This window comes from Triturus cristatus, chromosome 2_2, assembly GCF_964204655.1.
Source record: "Triturus cristatus chromosome 2_2, aTriCri1.1, whole genome shotgun sequence".
NCBI classification, from domain to species: domain Eukaryota; kingdom Metazoa; phylum Chordata; class Amphibia; order Caudata; family Salamandridae; genus Triturus; species Triturus cristatus.
In genome coordinates, this window is record NC_140582.1 from 1,090,661,437 (window position 1) to 1,090,685,783 (window position 24,347).

The window sequence follows — 24,347 nt, forward strand, 5'->3', positions numbered from 1 at the left end:
CTCTCGCTCTCTCTCTCTGTCTTTCGCTCTCGCTCTCTCTCTCTGTCTGTCTCTGTCTTTCGCTCTCGCTCTCGCTCTCTGTCTGTCTCTGGCTCTCGCTCTCGCTCTCGCTCTCGCTCTCTCTCTCTGTCTGTCTCTGTCTTTCGCTCTCGCTCTCGCTCTCTCTCTCTGTCTGTCTCTGTCTTTCGCTCTCGCTCTCGCTCTCTCTCTCTGTCTGTCTCTGTCTTTCGCTCTCGCTCTCGCTCTCGCTCTCTCTCTCTCTGTCTTTCGCTCTCGCTCTCGCTCTCGCTCTCTCTCTCTGTCTTTCGCTCTCGCTCTCGCTCTCGCTCTCGCTCTCTCTCTCTCTTTCGCTCTCGCTCTCGCTCTCGCTCTGTCTGTCTCTGTCTCTCGCTCTCGCTCTCGCTCTCTCTCTCGCTCTCGCTCTGTCTGTCTCTGTCTTTCGCTCTCGCTCTCTCTCTCTGTCTGTCTCTGTCTTTCGCTCTCGCTCTCGCTCTCTGTCTGTCTCTGTCTTTCGCTCTCGCTCTCGCTCTCTCTCTCGCTCTCGCTCTGTCTGTCTCTGTCTTTCGCTCTCGCTCTCTCTCTCTGTCTGTCTGTCTTTCGCTCTCGCTCTCTCTCTCTGTCTGTCTCTGTCTTTCGCTCTCGCTCTCGCTCTCGCTCTCTCTCTCTCTCTCTCTGTCTTTCGCTCTCGCTCTCGCTCTCTCTCTCTGTCTTTCGCTCTCGCTCTCTCTCTCTGTCTGTCTTTCGCTCTCGCTCTCTCTCTCTCTCTCTGTCTTTCGCTCTCGCTCTCTCTCTCTCTCGCTCTGTCTGTCTGTCTCTGTCTTTCGCTCTCGCTCTCTCTCTCTCGCTCTGTCTGTCTGTCTCTGTCTTTCGCTCTCGCTCTCTCTCTCTCGCTCTGTCTGTCTGTCTCTGTCTTTCGCTCTCGCTCTCTCTCTCTCTCGCTCTGTCTGTCTGTCTCTGTCTTTCGCTCTCGCTCTCTCTCTCTCTCGCTCTGTCTGTCTGTCTCTGTCTTTCGCTCTCGCTCTCTCTCTCTCGCTCTGTCTGTCTGTCTCTGTCTTTCGCTCTCGCTCTCTCTCTCTCGCTCTGTCTGTCTGTCTCTGTCTTTCGCTCTCGCTCTCTCTCTCGCTCTGTCTGTCTGTCTCTGTCTTTCGCTCTCGCTCTCTCTCTCTCGCTCTGTCTGTCTGTCTCTGTCTTTCGCTCTCGCTCTCTCTCGCGTGTTTCGTCGCTTACTAAGTGTTAGAAAGCGTTCCCCCGGGATGTTGCGGACTACGTTCCTGACCACCCGGAGGCCCACCTCTCCTTGAGTTCGGCCGGGCAAGAGCGGGGAGGCCCTTCCTGGAAGGGTCTCGTACCTAGGATCGCACACGCTGCACTACTATTTTCAGATAGAGGGACACCACACAGTAGTTCGTTGCAGGATAATAGATTTTATCATAGGTTATTAGGGATCTTTATGATCCGGAAGGCAGGAGCAGTATTAGTGCCACAAGCGGCAGAGTTCACGTGATGAGGGGTAAGGGGTAGTGGGACAGTCTTTGAATCAGTGTCTCTGCGGAGTACCCGCCGCACAGCTCTCAATCCTCGAGCTGAGGGGTGTTGCTTCTCTCGGCAATCTCTGCCGGTTCTCTTGGAGGAGCGGGCCGCGAGTCACTCAGCAGGCACCGGAGGTTTGTAGTTCGAGGAGCCGCGGCGACGTCGGCAGGGCTCAGATGGATCACAATTCGGGGAGTAACGACAGCGTCAGCAGGGCTCAGATGTTTCAGAGTTCGAGGAGCCGCGACAGCGTCCGCAGGGCTCGGATGGTTCAGGGTTCGGGGAGCCGCGACAGCGTCAGCAGGGCTCGGATGGTTCAGCGTTCGAGGAGCCGCAACAGCGTCAGCAGGCTCTCGTCAGTCCAGGTCTTCTTCTCCTCCCATCCCTTCAGCACCCCTTGTTATACTCCCCCTCCTCTTTGAAGTCCAGAGTCCTCGTGGAGAGGGGTCTGGTGCCTGGGGGCGGTGTGTCGGGGTTCTGGTCCTTTGATCTGTTCAGGGGGGTCCTGGAGGGACTCCAGACACCCAGCGGGTGAGGCGCCTGCTCACCGGGGGCCTGGTGGTCGATCGAACCTCCCTCGGGGAAGAGACCAGAGGTGTGACCGGATCGGCGCCTCTCGGTCTGGTTTTGGGGGGGGTTTCGCCCTCCCTCAGTCGGGCATGCGTGTTGGGGATCTGGCCAGCCCTCGGGAGGCTGGCCCACGGGGGCCGGGAGGCTGTAACATCGAGGTTCGGCGTGGTTGCAGGTTAGCTGGCTGGTCGGGAGGACCCACGCCACGAGGCCGGTCTCACACTAAGGAAAAGCGTCCCTCGACTTTCTCAAGGCTATGTCCTTTTTGGTAAAGACCTTTCTTTTGTGGTGATAGTTCCAACCCACAAAGAGATTCAGTATCTTGCGCGACGTCAATAAGTTAGTCCATCCCAGTCCGAAAATCCCATTGAAAACAGGGGACCCGATGCCAAAACAGCACCCTGCACCCAGCCGCTTCTGCGGGTGCACTGTGTGTGCTAAACCGGATCCCCCTTTGCCCGGAGCCTAACACCAGGAGCTTGGCTCCCACAACCTTGTGGCCTGCTCGTCAGCTGCCACCAACTAGAGGCCCCCATCCCCTATTGGATAACATTGGGCCTCGGCACTCTGCACCCGGCCGCCCTAGTGCCGCTGAGGGTTTAACGAGAGTGCATCCTTGACCCTGGGGGACCCCTGAGTCTACCCCCAGAATACCAACTCCCACAACCGAATACTTACCTTTGAACCGATAGTCATTGTTATCCCATGGAGGAAAAAAGGGTTGTTTTTCTGTGAAAAGTTTCTAAGTCTGGAGTTGGAAAATCTGAGCAACCCTTTAAAACTGTAACTAAATAACAAAAACGCTTTTACTTACCTGTTTACAGGAAATGTCCCAGTGCAGTATCCAGGTATACTGCCCTGTGTACGAAAAGTAATCTGTAAAGTAATCTACTTTACATACTACTAAAAAGCTAATACAAAGTATATTTACTGTATATCAAAAGCATTGCATTACTTGTAGCTACTGTAATCAAATCAAAGTGCATATACAATTGCAATTCAAACTGCAATACTACTGTAAAGTATTTGTTTACCTGTGCCAGGCTTGCTTGGTTCTAGAAAATAAAATGACTAAAAGAATATTTTTATAGGAAACCAATTGATCTGAAGTTTGGTCTTTGAGTCTTGATATCATTTGCTGATTGAGTGTGTACAACAAATGCTTAAGACTACCCTCTGATACACTATCTCACAAGCGTCAGACCTACAGAAGAAACTAGAGAAACAGAACTATCCTCCTAAAATAGTGGAAAAAGCCTTCAAACGAGCAAGGAATACCAGGGACGCATTGTTGGAACCAGCTCCCAGGAAACAAAAAGAAGAGAGACCAATATGCATCACTACTTTTAACATTGGCTCCAATCAAGTTACCAAGATTGTCAAACACTGGCGCTTACTGAACTGCGCCCATCTGAACCTACCCAAAGCAATGTTCTCCCACAAGAGAGGAAAGAATTTACGAGACATGGTAGTTGTGAGAAAGTGCCATCTTTCTTGCATGGTATGCCCCCACTTTTTGCTGAATTGCTTTGACTGAGTGTGCCCTGGGCTCCTGCCAATCAGGTGCCCAGGGCCAGTGTTCCTTCCCTAAAACTGCATTGAAGCCTAAACCCAATTGGCATCTCTGGCCACATGTCAGCCCCTGATAAAGGGTACCATAGGTACCTAGGGCACTGTGACCAGAGAAGGCCCCTAAGGGCTGCAGCACTTATTGTGCCACCTGTACCCTGACACACACACTGCCTTTGCAGGCTGAGTGTCTTGGTGCAGAACAAAACAGTCGACATGGCACGTATCCCTGTGTGCCATGCCCACAAACACACTGCCCTGGCATACCTCAGTCACCCCTCTAGCTGGATGCACTATGCCAGTGGGGCCCTGTACCCCTACAGTACCCAGGCCCATTCCTGGGCACTGTAAGTGCAGTGCTGCCATTAAGATTATATGGTGCTGGGAGGTCGTCATCACGAACTCCACAGCACCATGATGGCTACACTGAAGACTGAGAAGTTTGGTATCAAACTTCTCAGCACATTAAACCCACACTGATGCCAGTGTGGGATTTAATGTAAGATGCACGACAGAGGGCAACTTAGAGTTGCCCCCTGAACCTAACCCACAATCCACGTCCTGCCTGAGAGGCTGCCTAGGCTGCCACCCAGAAGACATGTTGCTGGACCCCTGGGTAGAGAGCCAGCTGCTCTCCTGGTCCTGCAACAATGCACATCCTGGGCGAGGTGCTAGGTCTCCTCCCCCAGGATGGGCAGAGAAAGCTTCAAAGGCATGTTGCCTTTGTGAGCCTCCCCAGACCTCTTGCTGTACTCAGCAACTGGTCCCCACCGGTTCTAGCCCCCACTCTGGCGGGAAAACCCAAGTGAGGAAAGGGGGTGTGCCAGCCTCTGCCAACCCCACCCCTCAGGTGGGGGAGGCGAGGTGAAGCACAACTCCGGCCCTCGCCATCTTGAAGATGGGAAGACAAACCCAATCAGGACTAGGCTGCTGCCCCCTCCCACAGCAGAGTGGCAGGATAGGGGGTGTACCCACCCCAGGGAAGGGACCCATTGGTCCCTGCCCTTTACTTACCTGTAACGCCCCTACATTTAGTATTTAGGGGCACCCTGAACCTTCCTTCCTCAGATACTGAATCTGAAACAAGCAAGAAGAACAAGAAGACCTGCTGTGTAGCTGCTAACAAGAGGAAGACCCCAACTGACATGGCCCCAGCCCTACCGGCCTGCCGACCCTCGAACCTGCTCCTGCTAAAACCCGGCATCTCCAGTGGTCAGCAACCTCAAACCCCGGAGGACCTAACTGCCCTGGGACTCCCACGAGCAGTGGTTCTGCTCAAAGCAAGTAACATACCCCTGGTGCCAGCCAGGAACCGTGACTCCTGCACCCGCCAATCCTGGCCTGTGCCGGAATGGACAAAGACAACGAGGACGTCTCCCCGGCGACTGTGACCAAGAATCTAGCCCCCAAGGACCCTCCTCGATGCTCCTGACGACGCCTGCAGCCTCAGAACCAGGGACCCCTCCAACCGTGACCAGCAGAGGGTAAGATTTCCCGACGCCAAAAGGCACTCCTGCGGCCCAACTTCTGGGTGCTTACCTAACCTACAGCTTCCCAACTTACCTCTCAAAGTGATGGTCGCACCTGAAGAATCTCCGTCTCCAAGCTTGCAGCCTTTGTTCATCTGATAGCTTCTCCATTGAAATCCATTGAGCGCCCGATGGCTCAAAAGAACCCTGCACCCAGCCGCCTGAGTGCCCCTGGAAGTGCAACATCTATCCTATTCTACTTACCCACTTGCCCTGTGTAAGTGACCAGGAGCCCAGCTCCCACAGCCGCGTGGCCTGCCTGCTAGCAGCCACCAACCAAAGGCCCCCTGCCCACCATAGGCTAACATTGGGCATAACTCTCTCTGCACCCTGCTGCCCCTGTGCCGCTGAGGGTGTAACAACTGTACCTACCAGACCCTGGGAGACCCCTGAGTCTATGCCCAGAACCTTAACTCTGCCAGTCGAGTAGTTACCTGAAAGCCGATAACTCACTTTTTCTCCATAGGGTAACATTGACTGGTTTCACTTGGAAATTCTTGTAAGTGTCGAGTTTTGAAACTTTAAAATATTCACTAAAAATCAGCCGAACAGCGAAAACGAAATTAGATCCCAGTGCTGGATCTTGGTGCCCAGCACTGACCCTGAAAAGTAATTACAACCGTACTTACCGATAACTTTATGTTCGAGGCATATGAGCTGCAGATTACACACTATGCATAGATCGCCATCTGGTGTTGGGCCCGGATGTTTGCAGTTGTTTTTCTTCTTGGAAAGTCTTTGGAAGTCACGAGGTATGTGACTCCTCCTTTGGATCGTATTGCGCATGGGCTTCGGCTCCATCCTCAGATTGTTTTTTTCCGCCATCGGGCTCGGCTGTGATCTTCGCTCTCCGGTACCGAACAGTTTCCAGTTCTCCAACGACGTGCAATCCTCACCATAATTCGAGGTATTGTTTTCTAACGCGATCTCCACACTCGGCGCAGCTCTCATCGATCAAGACCTTCGATTCCAGTCGTCGACGGCCTTCGGGCCTACCCAAGCTCCGGACCTGGCTAATTTAAAGGACTCCCTTCAAGAAGTGCCCTCGATGTAGGTCCAAATTCCCCCACACCGACCTTCACGAAGTATGTAACCTCTGCCTCTCCCCTGAACACGAGGCTCGAGACTGTTCGGCGTGCAAGTCCTTCCGGTCCAAGAAAACCATTCGAGACCAAAGGGCATGAAGAACCATGGCACACTCGTCGACAGCGATTCCAGACGACATCTTCGGGGAAGGCGTCGACACTCCAGAAGAACAGCACACCAACGAGGGCCTCGTCAGCGCCTCCGAAGCAGACTATTCAGATGTGGAGGACATCACTCCGGCACAGAGAGTGGTGTGTACCGAAGCCCCTCCCCCCACACCCTCGATAGCACCGAAAAAGGCTTTGGTCACGCCTTCGCCTCCAGGCCTAGGCAAGACCAAAGACACTGCTTCCCACACCGCACCTTCGGGACCGGTAAAGAAGCCTATTAAGCCTTCCGGCGGCTCGGGCTCAAACCAGCCCACCGTCGGTGCCGACGCCCAAAAAGAAAATGGCCTCCCCCTCGGCACCGAGCTCCATACCGAAACACTTGGCGCCGAAAACCAGCTCCACCTCCTCTGTGCCGACACCATCCCCGGAACCGAGCAAAAGACACAAGGCCACCGATAGCTCGAAGCCGAAAACCATCTTGGCACCGAGTAAACAGACGGCCCTTTCCAGGCTGCATAGTTCCAAACAGCGGACTAGCGCAGACTCTAAAACAAGAAAACCTACGGCCCGATGCCTTTGGCGCCGACTGACAAACCACCCTTGGAAGAACTTTTTACACCTGATCTTTTGCAAAAGACATTGATCAAGGACCCTAAAACCGGACATTTGATGCTCCGCATCAAAAAGACAGCTGAAAAAGCCTCCCCCAGCTCCACCTACAAAGAGGAAGGACTCTGCTACCTCCCCTTTCAGAATGCCTTCACCACCTCCTCCACCCCCTCCACCTTCCCCTCCTCCACCACCTCTGTTTCCCCCTCCCCCCCCCACCTCATCATTCACCCTCTCCGGATAATGATGATGGTCTATGATGACATAGGGGACATACCCCATGACCTACCTACAGGGGACCCCACTCCCACAGGCTCCCCAGACCCATGGGACGACTATAATGTCCCGCAAGATGATCTCTACCCTTCGAGACCATCCCCACCAGAAGACTCATTAGGGTTCAACCACTTACTCCAAAGGGCTGCACAGTATCACGGGGTGGATCTCCATACCGACCCCGTGGAGGAGGACTTCTTTCTCGATACTTTCGACACCACGCATAGGGCCACTTCCATACTGCCCATGCTCAAAGGAGTTGTCAAACACGCTCTGGAGGTCTTTAAAGACCCAGTCAGAGCCAGGGTCATTAACCCGCGCATAGACAAAAAATATAAAGCCGCCCGACAGATCCCGCCTACATCAGAGGGCCAGCACCACTAGTTTCCCTAGTAGTGTCTACAGCACGAAAGAGGGCAAACTCCCAAGCGTCAGGCGAATCACCACCACCTGACAAAGAGTCAAAACTCTTGGACGCATCGGGCAAGCGCACTGCATCCCAAGCTGCCAACATATGGCGTCGCTAATACACAAGCGCTACTGGCAAGATACTACCGGGCCCATTCTGACGAACTTGAAGCCATAATGCAACACCTCCCTGACAAATATAAAAATAGGGCAAATGAGTTAATTCAGGAGGGCAAAAACCAATACCTCCATCCGCTGTGCCCTAGATGCAGCTGACACCGCCTCCAGAGCCATTAATACCAGCATCCTCCTCCATCGCCATGCCTGGCTAAGGATCTCCGGTTTTAAACCAGAAGTACAAGCTTCCATCTTGAACCACCCCTTTGACCAGGAACATCTGTTCGGCCCAAAAGTGGATGAGGCCCTAGAAAAAATGAAAAAAGACACCGATACGGCGAAGTCTATGGGAGCCTTACAATCACACCCTCCCAGGCGCTCCTTTCGCCGCTCTTCCTTTCGGTACAAAAGAGGGTGGTGATGGACGGAGCATCAGAACCAATCAAACACTCCCACCCAGTCAACAGATCTGGGTTTGATCCATCACCGTTCTTTAGCCCACTCTGCCACCCCAGTTCAGACATGGCCATATGCAAATCAGTCTGACCCTGTGCCTCATGGGAACAGTCCAGCCCGAACTGCCAAGCCATGCCTTCCCTGGACCGGAAACAAGCTTCCTAGGACCGGATTCTGGCATTTCAGCCGTCTTCAGCCAGGCTCGCTTGAATCCAGTGGCAAAGTGAGCAAGGGACTCACGTCTGAGCATACCCTGCCAACTTATGGCGAACAAAGTGGTACAAAAGAGGGTGGTGATGGACGGAGCATCAGAACCAATCAAACACTCACACCCAGTCAACAGATCTGGGTTTGATCCATCACCGTTCTTTAGCCCACTCTGCCACCCCACTCTGCAACCGGTCCTAGGAAGCTTGTTTCCGGTCCAGGGAAGGCATGGCTTGGCAGTTCGGGCTGGACTGTTCCCATGAGGCACAGCGTCAGACTGATTTGCATATGGCCATATCTGAACTGGGGTGGCAGAGTGGGCTAAAGAACGGTGATGGATCAAACCCAGATTTGTTGACTGGGTGTGAGTGTTTGATTGGTTCTGATGCTCCGTCCATCACCACCCTCTTTTGTACCGCTTTGTTCGCCATAAGTTGGCAGGGTATGCTCAGACGTGAGTCCCTTGCTCACTTTGCCACTGGATTCAAGCAAGCCTGGCTGAAGACTGCTGAAATGCCAGAAACCGGTCCTAGGAAGCTTGTTTCCGGTCCAGGGAAGGCATGGCTTGGCAGTTTTGGCTGGACTGTTCCCATGAAGCACAGGGTCAGACTGATTTGCATATGGCCATGTCTGAACTGGGGTGGCAGAGTGGGCTAAAGAACGGTGATGGATCAAACCCAGATCTGTTGACTGGGTGTGAGTTATGTTATGTTATGTTATGTTATGTTACGACTATTTATTGTGCGCACAGATACTCCAGCCAAGGAGCGTCCTGGCGCAGAGACAAGGTAGCACGTAACACAACCACAGGCTAAAAACAGATACTAAGAGACAGCTAAAACAAGAAGGTTTTTATAGCCCTCCGAAAGGTCAGAAGGTCCTCCAGCACGCGGATTTCAACAGGCAAGGAGTTCCATGCTGACGCAGCCATTACCCTAAACGAGCGGCCTCCCATGCGGCTAAGCCTGAATCTGGGAACCACCGCAAGGGCCAGACCCCGAGAGCGAAGGCTACGGGCAGGGACATAGAAAGACAGACAACTCGACAGGAGTGTTTGATTGGTTCTGATGCTCCGTCCATCACCACCCTCTTTTGTACCGCTCTTCCTTTCGGAGCACATCCAGAGGCTACTCCTCCGACACCGCTTCCACTTCATATAAGGCCCCTACCCAATCCACCTTTACAAGGGGTTACCAAAGAGGCAGCTACAGAGGCAACAATAATAAAGGCAGAGGCAAGACAAACACCGCCCGCTCTGCCTCCGCACATCCCCAATGACTCCCCTCCACTCCCCCAGACCATCCCACTCCGGTCGGTGGTAGACTCCAAAATTTCCTTTCTGTCTGGACTACCATCACCTCAGACAAATGGGTAACACAAATAATTCGGTCAGGCTACTGCCTAGAACTAATCTACCCCTCAAACATTCCACCGAGACGACGCCCAATGTCACAGGAACATCCAACACTACTAAAGCAGGAGGTAATCTCCCTCCTACAAAAGGGGGCAATAGAACAGGTTCCTACCAACCAACAAAATATGGGGGTCTACTCCCTATATTTTCTCTTACCAAAAAGGGACAAGACTCTACGGCCCATCCTAGACCTCAGGCCCCTAAACAGATACATACACTCAGACCATTTTCACATGGTAACACTTCAGCAGCTCCTTCCACTGCTCTCCCACAACAATTTCCTGACCACTTTAGACCTCAAAGACTCCTATTTCCACATTCCTGTGCACAACGCTCACAGGAAGTTCCTCAGATTTGTAGTGGACGGCCAACACTACCAATTCAAAGTACTCCTATTTGGAGTCACAGCAGCACCACGAGTATTCACCAAGTGCCTAGCAGTAGTGGCAGCACACCTGCGTAGACAACACATCCATGTCTTCCCATACCTAGACGACTGGCTAATAAAAGCCAGTTCATACAACCAGTGTGTACAACACACGCACGCCACTATCCAACTACGTCACCAACTAGGCTTTACAGTAAACCACGCAAAGTCCCATCTCCAACCATCCCATGTGAAACAATATCTGGGTGCCAATATAGACACATCAAGAGCGCTAGCCTACCCCAGTCCTGCCAGGATAGCAAGCATTCAGGCTCTATGCGCCAAATTTCAGCCACAACACTCTCTTCCAGCTCGAGTGTTCATGCAGCTCATAGGAATGATGGCCTCTTGCATATTCATAGTACCTCACGCAAGACTCCAGATGCGTCCTCTCCAAGAGTGCTTAGCGCGCCAATGGATCCAGGCCCAGGGTTAATTAACAGCTCTGGTGTTGGTAGACAGTCGTACCCATCGCTCTCTGCAGTGGTGGACCACCAAAAACCTTTCCAAAGGGCGACCGTTCCTGGACCCGGTTCCTCAGATAGTACTGACAACAGACGCATCGCTCTCCGGCTGGGCAGCTCACCTATTACATCACACCATGCAGGGCAGATGGACACCTAAACAAAAGTTACTCCACATCAACCATCTGAAGTTACTAGCCATATTTTTAGCCCCAAAATCTTTTCAAACACAGATTTCAGGCAAAACAGTCCTAGTCCGCACAGACAACATAACAGCCATGTACAAAAACAAGGCGGCACACTCTCCACAGCTCTCAGCTAGCACAGAGCATATGGAGATTGGCCATACCCCAGCAAATCTTTCTGCTAGCCCAACATGTCCCAGGAGTCAAACACTATGGCAGATCTGCTCAGCAGACAAACACAACAACTCCACGAGTGGGAACTCCACCCGCAAGTTCTTCGCCCGTACTTTCAAATGTGGGAGCATCCACAGATAGATCTCTTCGCCACCCACGAAAACGCCAAATGCCCAAGCTTCGCCGCCAGATATCCACACCCATTGTCCAAAGGCAATGCGATATGGATGAACTGGTCAGGCAGATTTGCATACGCTTTTCCGCCTCTTGCACTCATTCCATTAGTGGTGCGCAAACTACAACACTCCCTCACACTAATCCTAGTAGCTCCAACTTGGGCCAGACAACCGTGGTACACCACACTGCTGAAACTCTCTGTAGTACCACACCAAAAGCTACACCTCTCTCCACACCTCTTAACCTAGAACCATGGAGAGATCAAGCACCTGGACCCAGCTCAGTTCAACCTTGCGATCTGGCTCCTGAAATCTTAGAATTCGGTTATCTAAATCTTCCCCCTGACTGCATGAACGTCATCAAGTAAGCCAGGCGACCCACCACTAGAGCGTGCTACGCAGCCAAGCAGAAACGTTTGGTTGTCTATTGCCACAACCATTCCATCAATCCCCTAGATGTGTCCATTCAACACATCCTAGGCTATTTACTACACCTACAAAGATGCAATCTAGCCTATACGTCCATTAGACTGCACCTTGCAGCCATAGCAGCCTATCTTCAAAACGGGCAACATCTATCACTTTTTAGAGTACCTGCCATTAAAGCCTTCATGGAAGGCCTCAAAAGAATAATTCCCCCCAGAGTGCCACCCTCACCTGTATGGAACCTAAATATCGTTCACACCAGACTAATGGGGCCTCCCTTTGAACCTCTACACAAATGTGAACTTCAATTCCTAACATGGAAAACAGCCTTTCTTGTAGCTATCACTTCCCTCAGAAGGGTCAGTGAAATACAAGCACTTACCCTCAAGAACCTTTTCTCCAGATGCACCATAGCAAGGTTGTTCTCCGTACTCACCCAAAATTCCTCCCTAAAGTCATTTCTCCCTTTCACCTAAACCAATCTGTAGAACTACCAGTATTCTTCTCGCAACCGCAAACCGATGCAGAAAGAGCTCTTCACACATTAGATGTCAAACTAGCCTTACTGTACTACATCGAGAGAACACAACCTTTTCGTAAGACCAAACAACTGTTTGTCTCTTTCTCACCACCGCACAAGGGCAGCCCCATCTCCAAGTCCGGGATAGCTAGGTGGATTGTCAAATGCATTCAGATTTGCTACCACAAAGCAAAACTAACGCTATCCGGTCCCCTTAAAGCCCACTCTACACGTAAAATAGGGGCTTCAATGGCATTTTTAGGGAACATCCCATTAGATGATATCTGTAGAGCAGCTACATGGTCAACACCGCACACTTTCACTAAACACTATTGTGTAGATGTGCAATGTAAGCAACAGGCTAGTGTGGGCCAGGCTGTACTCAAAACATTATTTCAAACCACTGCAACAGATACTGGTGGTCGCCGCTAAGGATGGGTACTGCTATATAATCTATGCACAAGTGTGTAATCTGCAGCTCATATGCCTCGAACGGAATATGCTACTTACCAGTATGCATCTGTTCTTGGCATGTAGAGCTGCAGATGCACACACGCCCACCCACCTTCATCTGTTCCAGTATTCTTATTTAGATACAACATACATGGGCATCTTTTCTATTTCTTACAAACTCCATCATTTCCCTGCTGGTGAAAAACAATCGGAGGATGGAGCCGATGCCCATGCACACTATGATCCAAAGGAGGAGTCCCCTATCTTGTGACTTCCAAAGACTTTTACAAGACAAAAACAAGTGCAAACATCCAGACCCAACATCAGATGACGAGCTATGCACAGTGTGTGCATCTGCAGCTCTACATGCCAAGAACAGATGCATACTGGTAAGTAGCATTTTCCTTTTTGGTCGCGCATGCGCTGCTCTATTGAGAGGCTTCTTATAAGCGCTCCAAACTTCCTACAGACTTCTCCGTGTCATTTTGTTAACACCCACACATTTTATTGGCCATTGCGTGTGACTTTCAAAAATGAAAGCACGCAAATGGCCAAAGGCGGGTGTATGTCCCGCCTTTTCTGTAAATGTTCTCTCCCATGGCCTTTGGGTCTCAGGAGCGAGCGGAGCAGGCAACGGCGCGCAGTGTGCCAGCTGCATTCCTGGTTTTCATAATTGCTTTGGGAAGACACGCGCCTTTCTTTTGGTATCTGAAATTCTTTGTTTGTTGTATTAGAAGCTTTGACCTCCCCATGCCAGTCAAGCAAGCTGAATGCTTCTTGTAAGATTTCAAAGTTGCTACGCAGCAGTTTGTTAGGGCAATCCTGTTGTCGACTTCTTGCAGCAAGAAGGCATTAAGTTGAGGAAAAATCCAGCTTCTGTGCCGGCAGTTATTTAAAACTGGACAAAAAGTACTGGCCGCCTGAGGACTCTCCTGCATGTCTCATTTGCCATCCAAAGCCGGATTCTGTAATAATGCAGGCTGCTTAAAGGAGATCGAAGAGTCCTGCTTCACCATGTACCACTCCGCCAGACAAGGAAGGGCACAGGTTTGACAATATCGGGAGGAGATTTTATGTGCTGTGGCAACGGCCATCAGAGCCTCCAATGCCATGGCCATCCTTGTGAGGTACGATAGTCAGATGTGGTCGGACATTGCTCCTTTTCTGGAATTTCTGCCAAAAGACAAGGAGGTGAAAGAATTACTCTGAGGGAGAGAGTGCCTCATTGGAAGCCATCGATGTCGTGCTGGACATCTCTTCTACCGCCTTTAGGCAGATGACAGGAGCTGCCGTGTTGCGCAGATGGGAGTGGCTGAAGGCGACGACATTTCGCCCTGAACTCCAGGCTAAGGTGCTTGACATGCCATTCCACGGGAGTACCTGTTTGATAAACATGTGGAAGGGGCATTTCAAGCTATCAAATCTGACACAGATACAGTGGAATCTTTAGCAAATTTGCAACAGAAGAGGTTCTCTTATTTTCGTGGAAGGGGCCAATTTACTTCCGGGCCTCAGCTCCAGCAGCGCTTTCAGCCTTACTACCGAGGGGTTTCCGGCCTCAATATCTTGCTCATTCCCTTCGCCAGACGCCAATTGGTTCAAAACTGCTCCATATCCTTCGTTCAATGGAAATCCATTACGTCCGACAGATGGGTGTTAGACGTTTTCAACCATGATCACAACTTGGAATTTCTTCAACAAACTCCAAATTTTCCTCCAAGAAAGACTGCTCACCATAATCTGACGCGTCTCAAAAGGGAGATAAAGCTTTCTCGACAAACAGGCAAATGGGGTGGTGCCACGCAGTCAGTGCAACCTAGGCTTCTACTCTCACTTTTTTCTAATAAAGAAAGACTGGAAAATGGAGGCAGTTTATGGATCTCAGGTTGTTGAACAAGTACATCAAGTCAGCCGTTCAGGATGTTTTCGCTCCAGGAGATTCCCCTTCTCTTGGATTCAGGAGATTACATGACCTCCCTGGATCTTCTGTGTGAGAAGTTGGCCTGATGTATGATGTCACTAGTTCTAGTGTACACCTTATATCAGTCCAAATACCCTTATGGTGATTGGTTGTAAAGTCAACCTTATAGACCAGCTATCCTAGTGGTAGCATGGACAAGAGCAGTCTTAGGCTAAACTCTGAATGGCATGTGAAGCCAGCTGTGATACCATATATAATCCCTTGAATACCAAATGAAAGGACACCACAACAGATGTATATATAAAATAAAGTGTATTTATTCTAGTCAAACCCTCAGCACTCTTTATGAGATTAGAGGTAAGTACAACACAGTCTTATTTAAGCATACATTAAGTCACACAGGTAAGTAATACAGTTAGGCCCTAGGGGCCACGCAAACCATATACTAAGTAAGTGGTATAAGAACCACTGTCACGGAAATAGAATAGGCCTAGGCCTAGGGAATCGCTGGGGCTACACTATACTACCAAAGGTTAGGAAGTGGGAGGCCCACGGGATTCAGGTGCAGAGTGGAAACACTCACGCGTAATGCGTAACAGTCGATAGAAATAGTACAGTTTAGAAATAAACAGTTTAAGGACACTTCTGAAGCAGCTAGAGAGTCGAGACTCGGAAACTAGACCCTAGGATAGTCACTACCCTTGTGAGCACCGAAGTACCCAAGTTACCTAGCCCACGGGCTGCGGGTGCATAGGTGTGAACTTGCGTCGGGTTTCGTCGTGGACTTCTATGGATGCCTGAAGGAAAGTTGCTGACAGGCAGTCAGTGAAGAGTGTCCGGTGGATCCCAAGGCTGGGATCAAGAAGAGAGGAAACCTGCAAGCAGAAGGGACAGAGTCAAGGTCACCAGCCAGTGACCACGTGGAACCACGAAGGAACCAGGCGATGTCGTGAAGATTGCAGGTGAAGGTGAAGCTTGTCGCTGCAGCCACGAGGACCAGGGAACGTCGAGGACGACCAGGACCAGGAGGCGAGCTGTCCCACGAAGGCTCTTGCTGTCGGCGGCGTCGAAGTTGGACTAGGACTCACCAAGCCTTGGCAAGCGGAACCCACGAAGAACGGAGGACTTGCTTCTGGTGCAGACCAGGAAGGTCTGGGGTGCTTCTCTTTTTCAAAGAAGCAGGAGCCAGTCTGGAGGAGCCAAACCAGCGATGAAGATTACAGGATGCGTCGTCACAAAGGCCACTAACCAACGGGCAAGCAACCGGACAGACGCGGCAAGCAGGAAAATGCAGAAGGGCCCCACGCAGGACTCGTGGAGTGAGGGGGGCTGGTCTTCAGTGCAGATGGTGCTTGGGGTTGGGGCTTCTCAATCCCCGGTGCACAACTTCGAGGGTGCCTCAGAAGCTGCGCTTGAAGATACTAGCCACTTTTCCCAGGTAGCCGGTCCCACGTCTCTCGTCGCCTCCACGGATTTCAGCTCTGATGTGGATCAGGGTCGGAGAAGTCTGGAAGTCAAGGCTCTGGTCGGGCTCTGCAGTCGGTTCCTCGTAGAACTTGGGCAAAGCAAAGGGTAGTCTCTTGATGGTGCCTGTTTGCACAGGGTAGCCACTCCTTGGCCACAAGGGAGATTCTTCAGTCTTCTTCTTTCGTCGAATGTCGAAGGTCCAGAGTTTCTGTTCAAGTTTGCAGGTTCAGGATAATCTAAAGTCTTGAGGCCCAACTCCCACTCTTATACTAATCTGGGGGGCTGGGATACCTGCTAGGTCACGCCTTATGGGTGGGACCTGGGAGGGGGGTGGTTACACCCCCTTCCCTTTGTCCAGTTTCGCGCCAGGACTGGGGCTGGAGTGCCTCAGCACCGGTTTGAACTGGACTATGCATGGGACACCTTGTGTGCCCCAGGCATGTCTCATTCCTTTCAGCCCTCCCTGCCCCAATACACTAAAGTCTGTCTGGGGAGGTGCTAGCACCTCCCCAAGCAGGAAACCTATTGTCCAAGCCTCCCTTGCCGGGATCACTCCCAGCAGCAGGAGGTCAGACTCGTGTCTGTGGCAGCAGCATCCATTTTGTGATGCTGAGGCTTTGGTTAGAGTTAAACAGCAAAGTAGGATTTTAACATGTCTCTCCCTCTAGAAGGGAGGAATAATATCCTCATCACCAGAAATGGTATGGGGGTATTATTCCAAAGTGTTAGACACCTTACACGACATGTTTTTATACAGCCAAACCATAGTTACCATAACCGTTTAAGATTATAAGGCACTTTAAGAGTATATGGTAGGCTATATCATAGAACAGCTATAAGGACATGGTTCCGAAAGCTGCAGACCGGCTCAGCTCATGCTAGAGCACCATCTCACATGTTACCAAGCACTCTGCCTCCAGGATTGTTAAGGCCTGCCATAGGAGTGGCTGATAGGTACACGTGTCTATATATAAGGTAGATATAGATATACTATATCTAAGCAAGGGGTGATTACACGACCTTGCTCCAGCTGAGTGATCAGCCAGTTGTGTCTGATTGGAAGGCCAGACCAGGGGTGGCATAATACATGCTGCAGCCCCTGGGAGGCCTAGGGTACACCTATGCTCTGGGTACCTAGGGTACACTGTACAGGGTCCAATAAGGTGATCCTTACCAATTGGTTATGTACCTAGGGTACATGGAGTCCATTTTAAAGAGAGAGCAGACAGCCTGAGACCCTGAATGGCAGGATCTCATGCCAACTAAGTCGAAAAACCATCTAGACACTAGGCAAAAAGTTGGGGGTAACCATAGTCAGATATCCACCTTCCTACATTCTGGATGTGTACTTGTATATTCTCATTCATCCAAAGCACCGTTTCCTCAGGATTCAAGTGGCAGGGAGCCACTACTAGTACCTTTTGAACTAAAGTTAGTGCCCAGGGTTTTTTACCAAGTGTTTGGTGCCAGTGGCAGCCTATCTCCAGCCTTCTGGCCACCAGGTGTTTCCCTACCTCTACGACTAGTTGGTCAAGGCCCCAACATTTCAGGGTGCAAGAACATAAACAAGCGCCTTTTTCCCTCTCTGTCTCCATCTCATCAGAGAAAAGTCTTCGCTCGTCCCCTCCAAGTCACTGGTGTTTCTGGGAGCGATGTTCGATACCAGCCGCTCAATTGCTTTTCCCACAGAGGAAAGAATTTCTCGTCTTCAATGGATGGTTCAGTCCCTTTCCTCAAGAAGGTCCGTTTATGTGAGGATTTACAAATCAATGTTGAAGATGATGTCCTCTTGCATTCCGTTGATTCATTACTGTCGATTGCGGATGAGACTGCTTCAGGAGCTCCACTCCCAATGAAACCAAGCTCAAGGCTCCTTTGACGACACCGTGTCAATCACGTCGGAGATGATCAGGGCAATGTCCTGGTGGACATTAAGAAGCTGTCTCTCAAGGCATTTCCTTCCTTCCAGCAAAACCTTTGATGATCATGACTACTTATGCTTCCATGGATAGATGGATGGGGAGCGAGGTGGTCGGACCAGGAGTGTTTATACCACATCAACCTGTTGGAGCTGAAGGTAGTCTTCCGTTGATTCTCATCCGCACGGACAGCACAACCACCATGTTCTATCTGCAGAAACAAGGTGGGACGAGATCTCCGTCTCTCTCGTCTGGCGCAGAGAATTGGGAATTGGCTGATTCACCACAATTTTTCCTTACAAATCCAGCACGTTCCAGGGGTGCTCAACGATTGGGCCAATTCGCTCAACAGAGATACCAAGTAGTGTCACGAATGGTAGTTGGATGCTGGTCAGCTGGAAAAAATGTTTCCAGTGTTTGGGTTTGCCAACCCTGGATATGTTCGCAACATTACTCAACGAAAAATGTGAATTCTACGCCAGCAGATTTCCTCAGCCAGGTTCTCTGGGGAACGCCTTCCATTTTTCCTGGGAAGGGGCGTTTGATTACACGTTCCTTCCGTTCCCACTAATTCCAAAAGTTCTACAGAAAATGAAACTGGAGCCTCATTCTCATTGCACCGGCGTGTTCGTGGGCAAGGCAATACTGGTTCACAGAGCTGTTTCGCCTATCAGAGGCTTCTTCAATACCTCTTCATCCTTCGGATCGTCTACTTTCCATAGACCGAGGCCAAGTGGTTCAACCACAGATTTACTCCCTACACGTGACTGCTTGGGTCCTCACCACATGAAGTTTGGTAGCTTAACTATCTCTGAGGAGTGCCATTCCATTCTTAACAAGGCCTGTGCTCCCTCCTCTGTTAAGTGTTACTCGGCAAAATGGAAAAGATTTTGCTCCTGGTGTGCAAAACACTCTTGCCATCCACTCTTCTCCGAGGACGTTTTGCTGTATCTTTTATCTCTGGCCAAGGCTGGCCTTTCCCACTCTTCAATTAAGTTCATTTGGCTGCAACTTATGAAAGGTCTGTTTAGAGCCTTTCCGCAAATTCGACCCCCCCCCTCCCCTCCCCTCCCCTCCAAACCACCTCCAGTGCTCTGGCAATTAAACATTGTTTTCTCTCATCTCATAAAAATCACCATTTGAACCAATCCACAAGTGTGAGTTGAAATACCTCTGTCTTTTCTCTTAGCCATCATGTCTGCTAGACGTATCCGTGAAATTCAGGCTTTCACGGCAATGGAGCCTTGCCTACGTTTTTAGCAGGACTAATCTGTTGTTCATCCCTAAGGTTCCTACCACATTCCACCTGAATGAACCTGTAGTTCTGCCTTAATTTTTTCCTGCTCAGTCTACTCGGGCGTAGAGAGCTCTCCGTTCCTTGGATATCAAACGATATTTGAAGTTTTACCTTCAAAGGACAAGAACTTTTCGTAAATATGCCCAGCTTCTCATCGCCTTCTCTGCCCCTAGGAAGGGTCAGGCTAAAACTTTCTATCCCTTCACAATGCCCAGCACATATATTCTGTCTTCATGCCGCTACACTCCACAGACTTTACTCATCTGTTGGTTGAAAAACAAGTCTTTTTCTTGGTTCGTTGTTGGCTCAGGGAGGGGACACTATCTCATGTCTTCAACAGTGCACAACACTAGTTGGCTGCAATGTCCTGAATGTGATTCTACAGCATTACAAGCAGTGAAAAGAGGGTTACAGGGTAAGTAGCATTTTACTTCACTTTCTTCAAGTGCCTGGCTAACTCGACATTGTGACTTACGCCACTGTTCCCCTTGTCTTTTTATTAATATTATTTTTTTTAATATTGTTTAGCCTGTGATGGTATCTGGGGTGCACCACAAATTAAATGCAGAGCTCTGGAAACCTGAATCCTTCTGCCGTGAGTTTGGAGATCAAGAAGTCGATCTTGTGAACTGCAGGACCAATGCCCTTATCGCAGGAGCCTTGGTGGGAGAGTTCTGGGAAGGATTTGAAGATATTTCTCGTGAGTTTAAATAATTTAATCTTTTAGAATGGAATGGTTTGATTGTTTGTTTATTCCAAGGAACTGTGGGTGTGGTGACAAGATAGTTCTAATTCCTGTTACCTACTCCTTCCTCACTGAGTACTCCTCGCTGATTGTCATATCACGCCCTGCATGTAAGTGTTCGATTTATGCATAATGTGCTCACTCACACACATTATCCCAGTTGGTACTGAAATTTGCATTGTTAACGAATTTCTTGTTTTCTTATTGTTACTATTTCAAATGTTAACGAATTTTCCCATATGTAAAATGTTTTGTGTTTCTGAGTAAAGTTTCTTGAGGCCCTCTAAGCCTGCTTCCCTCTCAGTGTAACTTCATATAAATTAACTTGGCTGATTACTGGTGAGTCGGAGGAAACCTTTCTCCTTTATCCAAAACCCAGCAAACCTATGTATAATGTTATGAATCAAAGTCTGGCACCACTAGAAATATATTTTGTTCTTCTAGCAGCTAAGTGGGTGAATGCACTAGCTATATCTGTCTTGGATGTTTATGAACGCAACAGTTCCTCTGTTTAATCTGTAAGCGTCCTCTTTTGTAGAGTATAATACCTTGTTCCCATTTCAAGCAGAACATCAGAACTGTTAACTATGCCTAGCCATCGCGCAGTCAGTTTTATAAAGCGCTGCATTATTCCAGTGGCCCTTCTTCTTTGGCATACATACACCACAATGATAAGTGGTTAAATCACACCCAAATAGTCAATGGTTGAGGAGTATGAACCATAGACAAACGCAATATGTATTTTTAATTTTTAGCGATTCCCTATCAACCCCCAGGACTGGAAGTGAGTCTGTGGAAGCTTTAAATATGACTGGGGTAGGACTCTGTCTGAATATGCTCATGCAGATTTCCCATGCCACTTTTGCACTTTTTTTTATTGAAAATATTTAATGATGAATGTTGCAAAATGACCACTTTAGGGTGGTGACCTCAGTTTTACATATTTATTTTTGGGCTCTGTAGGATGCTGGCTCTGTATATACTATAACAAAATGAGGTATTGTCAGAGTCCAGTGGAACCCCCAAAGGTAGGCAGAGGGAAAAGTAGATAGTACATTACTTTCTATTTGTGGTAGTGTGGGCGAACATTAAGGCTTTATCAGAGTGCAGTGTTAAGCATTTGTTGTACACACTCTGGCAGATTTCACACACTCAAACTGAACTCACACCAATTTGTTTGTAGAAAACCTAGCTTGAGTAATGTTAGCTGTGGATCACATGCTGTGCATAGCCTGCCATCTAGTGTTGGGTCTGCATGTTAGCACTTTGTTTTTGTTCGAAGGTAGGTGACTCCTCCTGTCGGTAATAGTGCGCATGGGCATCGACTCCATTGTTGGATTGTTTTTTTCCGCCATCTTGTTTCGATGTGAATTGCTGCACTCCGTTTCGGCTCTGTGTCTCGGGTTCCCTTAGACACGCAATCCACTACCCTCTACGGTATTGTTTCTTGATCGTGTTTCCTATTCTCCGCGTATCGTTCCGAACCAAGAATCTTCGGTCTGGAAACTCGTGGAGGGCCGTTGAGCCTACCCGCGCCGGGCTTGCTAGCAGTCGATGGAACGCACTCCATTCAAGCTCTGTCCCGGGTGTCGTGCCATGTTTCCACACGCCGACCTGCACTAAGTGTACAATCTGTTTGTTCCCGGAACACGACGAGAAAGACTGCGAAGCGTGCCGATCGCTTCGATCAATGAAGATGCTCTGTGACAGTCTGGCTCGACTTCACGAAATGCAACAACAAAGCCGCTCCATAACGGACATCTTCGGAGAAGATTCCAACCATGAACATGCTCAAGGAGCCGAGGAAGAACAACATGTTTTCGTGTCAGAAGCAGACTCCGACTTGGAAGAAGAGAAGAAAGTTACATCGGGTTAACGTACCGTGAGTACAGAAACCCCCTTGCCCCAACAACCAAAACCTAAAAAAGGCTCCGGTCCTTCCTAGCGGCACAGAACTGCAAATCCGCAGCGCCGATAACCAAGCATGTCCATCCTCCATCTTTGTCCAAGCCTAAATCTTTGGTGCCGAAGAGTTCGGAGCTGAAACATTCGACGCCTAAAACTACAACTAAAGCGAAAAAGACTCCAACAAAAGATTTTCAGTCCGATGTTCCACCTTCAGATCTGAAACAAAAAACTGATTATCAACCCTGATACTGGACATATTAGAGCCAAATTACCTGAAAAAGGAAAATTAGCACATCAGGATGAGCATCATATATCTCTAAAGAAAAGGAATATGGGTACAAACCCATCACCACCTCCTTCACGTACTAATCCTCACCTACTTATTACCCCCACTAATTCACCACTATCACCTGACCCACCAGGATGAGGGGGATGGGGATGACAACAGGCCACAAGATGTTGATCCATGGAAGGATTATAATACTGATCCACATACAGACACTGATCCTGATTTGTATCCATCAAGGCCATCGCCTCCTGATGACAATATAGGTTATATTGAGCTTCTTAATAGGGCTGCTAACTATCATGGGTTGTAAATACATAAAGAAAATTTAGAACAGGACTTCTTATCCGAGACATTAAGCTCCACTTAAAAAACACACACTTTACCAATGCTTAAGGGGATGCTTAAGCATGCAGATGAGGTTTTCAAAGACCCTGTCAGGGCAAGAATAATAACACCTAGGGTTGAGAAAAAATATAAACCAGCACCTACTGACCCAGCTTACATCAAGGGTCAACTGCCCTTAGACTCTTTGGTGGTCTCTAATGCTTGTAAAAAAGTAAATTCACAAACCGGTGAGGCCCCTCCTCCTGATAAAGAGTCCAAGTTAATTGATGCCTCCTGGTAAAAGGGTAGCTTCTCAGGCAGCTAATCACTGGTGCATTGCCAATGCTCAGGCTTTGCTAGCCAGATATGATAGAGCTCATTATGATGAGTTGGAAAAACGTATCTAATGTTCGAGGCATGTGGGCTGCTGAATTCATATCTGTGCATAGATCGCCGCCTAGTGTTGGGTCCGGATGTTTGCACGTTGTTGTCCTGGAAGAGTCTTCGAAGTATCCTGGGATAGGTGACTCCTCCCCTGGACTACAGTGCGCATGGGCATCCTCTCCATCCTCAGATTGTTTTTTTCCGCCATTGGGTTCGGATGTGCTATCTTGACTCAAGTTAGGAAAATCTTTTTTCAGGCCAAAAGGCCTTTAGTTCGCGTCGGTACTGTTCTCGATCGGTATCGATAGTATCTTTGTTAGTTTAAAAACTTCCAGAAACAACTTTCGCATCTTACCCGACCGTCGATTCGACATCAACGATGGAATCGAGGACACCATTCAAGAGGTGTCCGGTATGCAATGCGAAATATCCCCACGTCGACGTCCATCCGGTGTGCAACAAATGCCTTTCACCGGATCACGACGAATCTACATGCATGGCCTGTGCCAGATTTCGATCCAAGAAGACTCTACGGAATCGACGAGCGGCGAGACTCGAGGCGCAGCAAGCGGCACCGGCCCCGGCCGACATCTTCAACGCCGAGACCGAAGATGTCGAAGAAGTGGAGAACCTACCCTCCAGTCCCGCTTCCGAACATGACTCCGGATCGGAAGACGTCGACGAAACACTCGTTCGCAGAGATGAAGACGACACCGAGGTAGGAGACTACAATGAGGCCTTAGGGGCCGAAGAGAGTAGCTCCGGTGACGAGCAAGGCCTACCCGTTCAGACTGAAGAAAGCCCAGTGCAACAGTCTATGGCTCCGGTCGAGGGATCGCCTTCGGGCCTTACCCAAGACCTATCCCGCAGTTCTTCGGCCCCGCCCTCGGGCCCGGCCTGGGACATTCAGCGGCAGCCATTAATGCCCAAAACGGCTGGTTTCCCTTGTTCGAAAACGAAACCGAAAGCTGTGTTGGTTCAATTGAAACCGAAACCGAAAGTGGCGCTGGTCGGATCGAGGCCCTCCACACCTTCGACGCCAGCAAAACACATCGGCACCGAGCGCAGCAAACGAGACTTCGGTGCCGAACTCGAAGCGGCCGACGTCGGAGTCGACATAAGGAAGAAGGCCTTCGGTACCACCAAACCTGCTCGGCTCCCGGCACCGACGCCATCGACTCCGACCCCAAAGGTCAGACAGCCTGCTGCGTCTCACACCCCTTCCACGGCAACACCCAAAGCCACACTCATCGAAGAAGTCGATGGCCATTCCCACCCCTCGACTCGATGACCCACCGGCGCCGAAAAAATCCACGACCGCCTCGACAGAACCGGTCGGTGCAAAAGAATCGAGGGCGCTCCAGACGCGACCCATTGCTGCGCAAAG

The 24,347-nt window shown here is 49.9% G+C and overlaps 1 protein-coding gene across 1 annotated transcript in view; it reads left to right on the top strand.

Annotated features, from left to right (window-relative positions):
• The window catches only part of KDM3A (lysine demethylase 3A), a 390,851-nt gene that overhangs the window by 200,890 nt on the left and 165,614 nt on the right, over positions 1-24,347 (top strand). The window contains exon 19 of the mRNA XM_085642629.1: positions 19,839-20,010. Within this exon, the coding sequence (XP_085498755.1) occupies positions 19,839-20,010 (172 nt within the window). The remainder of the gene's footprint in view (positions 1-19,838; positions 20,011-24,347) is intronic.